Source organism: Pseudopodoces humilis, chromosome 20, assembly GCF_049639895.1.
Source record: "Pseudopodoces humilis isolate 2021_Gansu_Grassland_sample_001 chromosome 20, ASM4963989v1, whole genome shotgun sequence".
Taxonomy (NCBI): Eukaryota; Metazoa; Chordata; class Aves; order Passeriformes; family Paridae; genus Pseudopodoces; species Pseudopodoces humilis.
Genome location: NC_142219.1, coordinates 3,028,514 through 3,036,590, shown reverse-complemented (window position 1 = coordinate 3,036,590; position 8,077 = coordinate 3,028,514). Strand labels below are relative to the sequence as shown.

Here is an 8,077-nt window from a genome sequence, read left to right as displayed (position 1 = left end):
GACAGAAACTTGTGCTTCTCACAATTTTAGGTTCTGGGTCACCAACACCCAATTGCTGGATAGATTTATGATGAAGGGGGGGAAACAATAAAACTAAACCAAACCAAAAGCAGAGATGAACCATGGATTGTCCAATCTCAGAGACAATTTGCTCGCCCTCAGACAGAAACACAGGTGGTATTAAGGCAGCTTGTAGCAGTCTGTGTGTTCCTGCTCCCTCAGGCCTTTTGCCTGGAGAAGAAATTTGGAGGCAGAGGTACATTACAGAACCTACATTACAAGCTCCATGCTGCAGTACAGGCCTGGCAATTCCATGGAACAGCTGAAAAAACTTCCAGGAACCTCTTTTGCAAGGTTGTCACCTCTGCTCATGGAGGTTTGGAAAAAATACAAGAATACAGCTGTGCAATTTGTTCTGTGGGGAGAAGGTGTTTAGTTATGCAGACAATCTTCCCATTTCGTAATGACATTGCAACTTCCCCTTACAAGCCAATTAAAAAGGGTTTAGTATGACTATTCTCTACTTTTAAAGCAGGAGAAATTCAATGCAAATTGAAAAACTGGTCCTGTCTATACCTGAATGGTGGTGTAACATTTCCAGATCTCATCCAAAGAACTATTTTTTTGGTGTTTGGTCCCATTTTTAAATGGAACCTCTTGAAGAACTGCAACCTTCACCTCAGCACATCTACAAGGACAAAACATATTGAGAAATAATTTTAAAACATGCCTACCAAATTTAGAGAAGCATTCATTTCCATGGTATAGATGGGGGGGACAGGATTGCTCTCGGGGACACTTTTACCATGATTTTCTGGAGGGATGGGACTGCCCCAGCCCAAGTTACTGAGTAACAGAGGGAGGAGAGTGGCAGGACACAGTTTGCTCCTATCACAGGAGGCATCTCCCACATCCAAGGACAGAGCAAATACTTCATGTCCATAAAACATTGGAAGGGCAGGGAAATGCAGATGAAAGTGAGAAAAAATGAATACAAGTCACACATCAGCCTGTTTCCCATCCACAGGAAGAAAATCCTGCTACAAACATGGGCCATAGTCTTTGCTTGCAAGCAGGGCAGGATTTCTACAGCAGAAGCAAGGGCTGAGCTGTCCACTTAATCTCAGCCTCTTCTGCAAGCAAGACAAGCCCATCTCCAAGGAACGGGCATCCCCCAAAGGTCACACGATGCTACAGCTGCATAGCTGGCTCCACTTCTTCTAGTGACTCAAGTATCCAAGGATTTCTCACGTGCAGCTGCAGAGGTTTTGATCCCCCATGGACCAGCATGGCATAGAAAATGAGAGGGGAGCCCAAGGAGGGGAGCTGAGGTCTGGCTGACCTGGCTCTGCTGGCTGAGGGGCCCTGTTCAGGCTCATCCCTAACGAAAAGGCAGGACAGGTCAGCTCTAGTCTCACTGTGGACACACCTGCACACGCACACACCCCCCCAAGCACACACACACACACTCATTCACACACCCTCAAGCCTCTGGCTTGCTCTGTAACATCAACCTTACATTTATTTACAGCTTACTCTGAGAAAACTGTGCAATTTCAGCCAATCAAGCTTCCAACAAACCCTATATGGCATTTTCAGTCTCTGCTTCACATTTAAACGTTGAATGTCTTTTTCAACCAACAAAAACTGATGAGAAAAAGGTAGCAGCATTTATGAAAAGATGAAGGTTTATAAGAACAATTAAAAAAAAAAAGGTACCATTATCCCATTATGGAGCATTACTGCAGGGACTGAACAGAGAAGCTAGTGTTTGGATAGACCATGCCACAAAAGGTAGCCACCTTTTTGTGTGCGTGTTGGATCTGAAAAGGAAAAAGCACCTGAAAGATGAACAGTCCTCGTAAGCGTGTGCGCTTTTTGTTTTCACTCATGATCCTGGCAGAAGTGCGAAACTTGCTTGGTTTTCTTCTCTTTTTCCTCTTTTTTTTTTTTTTTTTTTGGGTAAGTATTTTTTTGCTTTTAAATTTTTTTTCCTTCCTTTTTTCTGTTGTTTTTTTTTTTTTCCTCTTTTTTTGGCAAAGTGCAACCACACCTGGTTACCACAGTTTTGACATGGCCGAAGGTGCAAGTGTGATGAGAGAAACCTTGAGTTCAGTTCAGGGTTCCCCTGCAGTTCTCAGAGCCACAGAGACATGGGATTTTTACATCCTCAATTGGAAACTTGTAGTCGTAGGTAATTTCCTCGTTCACATTGATGTGCTGCTTGGAGTAGATAACGATCTTCTTCTGAGACTCCACCGTGATCACTTTAGCATAACAATTTGGCTGCAAGGGTGACAGAACAGGTGATGATGTAGGTTCCCAGCCTCCACACAATTATTTCAAGATAAAATAAATCAGGACAATCCTTTCCGGAGACATGACTCCAGAGCCTGGACTCAGGGCAAGCCTAGGAGGGGAGGGGTGAGGCCAGAAAACAGAGCAGCCCTCCTTGTGCTGCTCCAAAATATCCACATTCTGCTCATTTGTGGAACAAAAGAGCTTGGCTGATGCTCCATCAAATTTGTCACAGGTTAAGAGAAGCTCAGTGCTGAACAGTTTGGCCAGGCAGGCACATCTGAGTGCAGACTGCAGCACAGAGCAGAGGGGGAAACAGCAGGGAATATTTTCCCATCAGGACTCTAGAAGGAGACTGTTCCCACAGCTGAAATTTGGTATGTGTTAAGGAAATATTTGTTAGATTTGCTTGCTCACTGTCCATCATGATCCCCCAAGACAGTCAGGAGGACTCTTGAGTGCACTCAGTCTCCCTGCATGTTTCATTTCTCAGGTCTCTCCAACCTCTTTACACTACTTTAAACCCTGCTCTGATCTGCTGTGGCTCATTAACATTTAATCACAACCCTGTGGCCCCCTGCCACTTCTGAGCACCCCAATCAGGGCTGGCAGGGACTCCCCGGGTTTGTCAGGGAGCCAGGGAGCAATGACAGGCGAGAGCAGCATACTCACATTGCAGCTGTGATTGATAAACCTGGCGAAGTTCCCACATTTGGTGGCATCGATGATGGTGTCGTGGTCGACTCTGAACATGTAACTGCTGCCAATGCCCTCATCCTCGTATCGCTTCTCTCGCATGTCAGCAATGACCTGCAGAAACCCCAGGCAGGCTCAGGCCACGCTGCACAACTGACCTGTGAGCAGCCACCTACACAAGGCTCCCCTGAGCTCTGCTCGTGCCAGGCAATGGGGGTTTATGTGATCCCCATCACCCCAAAAGAGCACACACCTGACTGGAAACACAGAAGGTCAGGATGGGCTTCTTAAGGAGGATTCTCCTGTGTGTTCAGTTTCCATGGGCTGCTGAAATTCCCACCCTTGTACTCCCAAACCATGCTCACTCCCACTGCCCAGCCCAGAGCTGACACCTCCAACCCAGGACTCCAACCCTGGCTGTCATACTCGAGGGCTTCTTCCAGGGCTGGTTTTTGCTCAGATTTCATCCACAGCTCACCTGCCTGATGTTCTGACCCACATACTCGATCACCATCTCATCAGCTGCAATGGGCTCCATAGCAAAAAGGCCCCAGTCGTGAATGTGGCTCTTGCAGAATTTTAGCTTTTTCTTCCGGAACTGCATGAAGGAAACACCCCAGAACCCCAACCCTGAATTAGCCACAGCACAGAATGGGAAAGGATGTCTTTGGGTTCACAATCTGCAGCAGGGGGTGATCTACCTTGAGCTGGTTGAACTTGAGCAGGTCACTGTCGCAGCTACCAGTGAAGGAGGAGAGGAGCCTGCGTTGCTCTGATCGCCTCTCGGAACCAGCCCGGGTGGAAGCGTGAGGTTGGGCAGGGATGCTCATACCCTGAGAGGACAAACGGGTGATCAAAGCTGATCCAACACTCTGCAGGCTCCCTGTGAGCAACCCCCTGTGCTACAACACATCACCACAGAACACCTGACATCAAACATTAACACTTCCCACACAACCCCAGGATGATCGATGAGACACAACAGCTTCCTCTCCCTCCTTGCCAAAAGGCAGGAAGCACCTACTGTGTGTGACAGTGTCAAACCAAATCCCATTGACACCTGGCACTTGTGGATTCCTCACCTGTGTGTCAGCTGGAGGCTCCTCTGCAAAAGCTCGGCTATTGTTGAGGTATTTGAGTTTGTCCTTCTTATCAATTTTGTAATAGCCTTCGCTTCGTGCACAGCCCGTCACGTGCTCCCGCATCCCGTCATCCCTCTTCTTCTTCTTGGGGGTAGAAAAGCTGGTAGGTGGCAAGAAGTTAAGGAGAAACACAGCCAGAGGTGTATACCAGACTAAACTTGCTACAGTTGCATGGAGCTAACACCAGGAGCCTGGAAAATTAGGAAGGTTTTGTGGGGTTGCAAAAATTAACATTACTACCAAGATGCTGCTCAACCCAAAGGCCTTGGAGAGATGCTGCTCTCACCAGCCTTGGGAAATCAGCTCCTTCAGACACTCATGACAAACCTTCAGCTTTGAAGGCACCTCCAGGGCTTTGGCTCCTGGAAGGACACTGGAGGTGTACTGCTGCCAGCTCACCCCACAAACACAGCCATGAAGGCTACAGCAATTGAGACCGACCCAAAAATGCTCCCTGTGAGGCAAAACATATCCTTGACATCAGAAAACTGAAGCAGTGGGACCATAAAAAACAAGAGGTAAGGGCCTCCAAGCTGGAGTGCTGAGGGTTTGCTGCAGAGCAGGTGAGCCTGCAGGTACTTTCACACTTGCCATGCAGTGTGGCACACGATGAACTCAAGGTGATTTTCAAGTGGCTTTAAAAGTGAGCATAATTTTGCTGTTACAATATAATCCTTATCAAGAGGGGAAGAGATTTATTTTCACTATGGGTTTTGTTAGTTATTACTCACTGTTTTTAGGTGGTTTGGGCTGTTTTGGTTTTGCTTTCCTGTCTTGCAGGAAACTATCTAAACTTCACACAATCTCTAGCAACACACAAGGTGGTGTGTTTGTTTTCTTCAACACATAAACCTGTACATCCTTCCTGAAAACAGTACTGGAGAGTTCTGAGGTTTTTAGAAGAGTCTTTTAGGCTCTGCTCTGGAGATCACTACTGGTGGCTGAACACACACTGAGCCCTGATGTACCACTTAGAAACCACTGATTCTACCAGTATGTCAAACTCAAAGCAAGTTAAAGATGCTAGAACCACAAACTCATTGTTTTAGGAACAGATGGTGAGATTATTTTTACAGCAAGTTTTAGCTCCAAGTGAAAGCTGTGTATGTGCAGACTAGAAATTCCACAGGCAAGCTGGAAAAAAAGTCTGGTCACATGCAGACAGAAGCTTCTCAAACTAGGAAGGAAACCTCCCCAGAAGAGGTGCCTAGAGACTGTCCCTGCACTTCCAGACTGAACGTGCAGCAAGAACAGCCACTTCTCCAGTATTTTTGTGTTGCAGCTTCACAGAATAAAACAGCCTAAAATTCCCTGCTCATCCAAGCAATCGCTATTCCTGTAAGCAACTGCTTCTCCCACCAACTTCTCGTGCATCTCACACGTGCTGCCAACACAGAGAGAAAGGATATAAGGATGGAAAACCCACAGGGTGTCATTGAGCCAGTCCATACCGTTGTCCTGCTGTAGCAAGCGGTCGTATGTGATACACATGAATTTGATATCCTCCTCGTCGATGCCTCCGTTCCAGATGTCATACAAAATGGTCATCTCCTCAAACTCGGAGCGTGGCCTGAACTGCGGCTGGGGTGGGGAATACTCGGGGGAAGGGATCATGGGCAGCTCCTCTGATGTCTTCTTCTGCCTTCGCCACTGTCTCTTAGGTTTTGCGTGAGCTTCTTCTTCCTTTAAGTCTTCATTCCACTGGTTCTCCAGCTCCTTGAATGGCAGTTTCTCTGCAACTGTCTCAGCTGCTATTTTCTCGTGGAAACCGTCATTCCTGAAGTCCAGGGTGACGGCTTCAGGGTCTTTCAGTCCATAGTAGGCATCAGGATGTCCACTCAACAGCTCTTTGCCCACAGGACCTTCCACCAAGGCCACTGGCATGGGAGGAGGCTCTATGGTTTTGCCCGAGTACACATCCAGCGAGAGGACAGAAGGTGGGGACCGCCTCGGCCGACCCGGCCTCCTTTTGGGAAGAACAGAAGGTGGTGGAGGGGGAGGAAGAATAGAAGCCCCAGGGGGTACTTCTGGGGAGAGCAAACCAGGTTTTACTTCTGCCTTGCATTCCTCGATGGGCATTCTTCCATCGCCATGCATGCATGGCAGGGCTGCTACAGGTATTGGCTCATCAGGTGGCAAACCCATGTCCATGTGGAAATCTGCCTGTGGGGGGCTGGCAAAGGGGATAGGGGAAGGAACACTGTTCATGCTGATCGTAAGGGAAGCACCAAGAGGCTCTTTAAAGGGTTTCTCTTCTAGCTCATCCTCTGACTGTTTCTTGCCAGGCAGAAGGCAAGGAATGGTAGCACCAGCCTCTGGGAAAGTAGGCGTGAAATTGAAATCTCTCCCAGGAGTCCGAGGAATGCCACTGTTAATGCCAGGAGATTGGGATGGGTAGGAAAAGGGGCTCCCTGGGACTTGAGGGGAACTGAGGGTCAAGCTGCTTCCTGTAAGGGGAGCATCACTTCCTGGCGTGGCTGGAACAGTGTCCGTGCTCTGCGACTTCGCGAGGGGGTGTGAAGACTTGGCCAAAATGTCCCGCCCGGGAGTCCTAGGAATCTCCTCTTCCACGGACGTTTTGGTCACCAGTAATTGTTCAGGGAACTTTTCTGGAGGGACTAAAGATTCTTCCTTGCCGGGTGTCGATGGCAAGGGAAGCATGGAGGATGGCACCTTGTGGGCTGGAAGCAGGAGAGTCTCAGTCTCCGAGTGGGTCATCACCTCCCGTCCAGGCGTGCGGGGCAGCCGCTCGTCCTCCTCTGCTGCCGACGGTGGCTTTGCTTTAACTCGGGCTTCCAAGCTGCTCTCCTCAGACTTGCCAAAGAAGCTGCTTTTGCTGGGCAGAGGTTCTCCAAAGACTGCCACTGGAGTAGAGATACAGATAGCTGCTTCCTCATCTTGAGATTCAGGCTTTGGACCTTCCTGTACCTCCGGCTCCAGCATGGAAGTGGGTTCGGACTCCTCCTCTGAAAGGAGAACAGAGAGGAGAATCAGGAGCTTTGCCTCCACTTGGTTATTTGCCACTTGCTAGTAAAGACATATTTAAGATGCCACAATTAAAGAACAGCTCAGTTCCACTGGGAGGATTTAAAACTCCAGTGCTTTACATTTTGGAGGCACAGAATGTAGAGTAATTAGACACTACCACACACTTTCCTAATGGACCATAAAAAACCCGCACTATTAATTTGAGGATTAGCTATGACACAGACCAGAACAAAGGTTTCTCCGCTTTCAAAAGCCCTGACAACCTTTCTTACAGACATTAGAGGAGTGAGTGGATTGTGGGGTGAGGACTTTGGAGAAGAGCTGTCAGAGCCCAGAGTTATCACCTTTTCTAACGTGGGAACTAAACTAATTGCAGGCCAAGGAGCACCCTCAGCTCTGCAAGGAGGGAGCAGTGAAGGGAATAGCAGAACACTCCTGAGTAACACGTGAAGGAAATGGGAAGCCCCTGTAATGGATGAGGAGACACTCAGATGGTATCAATGAGGCAATTTATATGCTGCTCTCCCTGCAGCAGCCTCATTTATCTGGAGTTTATTTACCCACTTAGGGCCAGGTCCAAAAGGAATCAACGTTGAATCTTGTTAGGCAGCTCAAAATAACATTTTGAAGTGGGAGAACGAAAGGAGGTGAAAACACCTGGAGAGTTAGAAGGGAAGCATTCCCTGCTTGTGCTGAACAAACCAGGGCTGCTGGAGAAGGGTCTGAGCCCTGCAACTCGTGTAGGACAGAGCTGGGCTGCTCAAGAACAATGCTGCAGTTTGAGTTTGTTCCCGTAGCTTACCTGGAAAGCTCCTTACACGTCAAGTTGCTCACGTGCAGGTGTTTCTAAATTTATGTTCTTTTGGCACACTGACCTGTTCTAGAAAGGATTTGTGCAAAACCAGTTCTTCTTTGCCCTGCCCAGTTTAGCATTTTACCTCTTTGTGACTTTC

At 48.1% G+C, this 8,077-nt stretch overlaps 1 protein-coding gene across 2 annotated transcripts in view; it reads right to left on the bottom strand.

Moving 5' to 3' along the window:
- Nucleotides 1-1,930: 1,930 nt before the first annotated feature.
- SETD1B (SET domain containing 1B, histone lysine methyltransferase) overlaps nt 1,931-8,077 on the bottom strand; it is a 43,704-nt gene continuing 37,557 nt past the window's right edge. The window contains exons 13-18 of one of the 2 annotated variants that reach the window (XM_014253935.2): nt 5,546-7,102; nt 4,077-4,243; nt 3,696-3,827; nt 3,473-3,592; nt 2,971-3,108; nt 1,931-2,286 (exon numbers count right to left, since the gene is read on the bottom strand). In XM_014253935.2, the coding sequence (XP_014109410.2) occupies nt 2,113-2,286; nt 2,971-3,108; nt 3,473-3,592; nt 3,696-3,827; nt 4,077-4,243; nt 5,546-7,102 (2,288 nt within the window). In that variant the 3' untranslated portion in view covers nt 1,931-2,112. Of the gene's footprint in view, nt 2,287-2,970; nt 3,109-3,472; nt 3,593-3,695; nt 3,828-4,076; nt 4,244-5,545; nt 7,103-8,077 lie in introns of those variants that run through there. The other variant, XR_015774212.1, reaches the window with a different exon arrangement.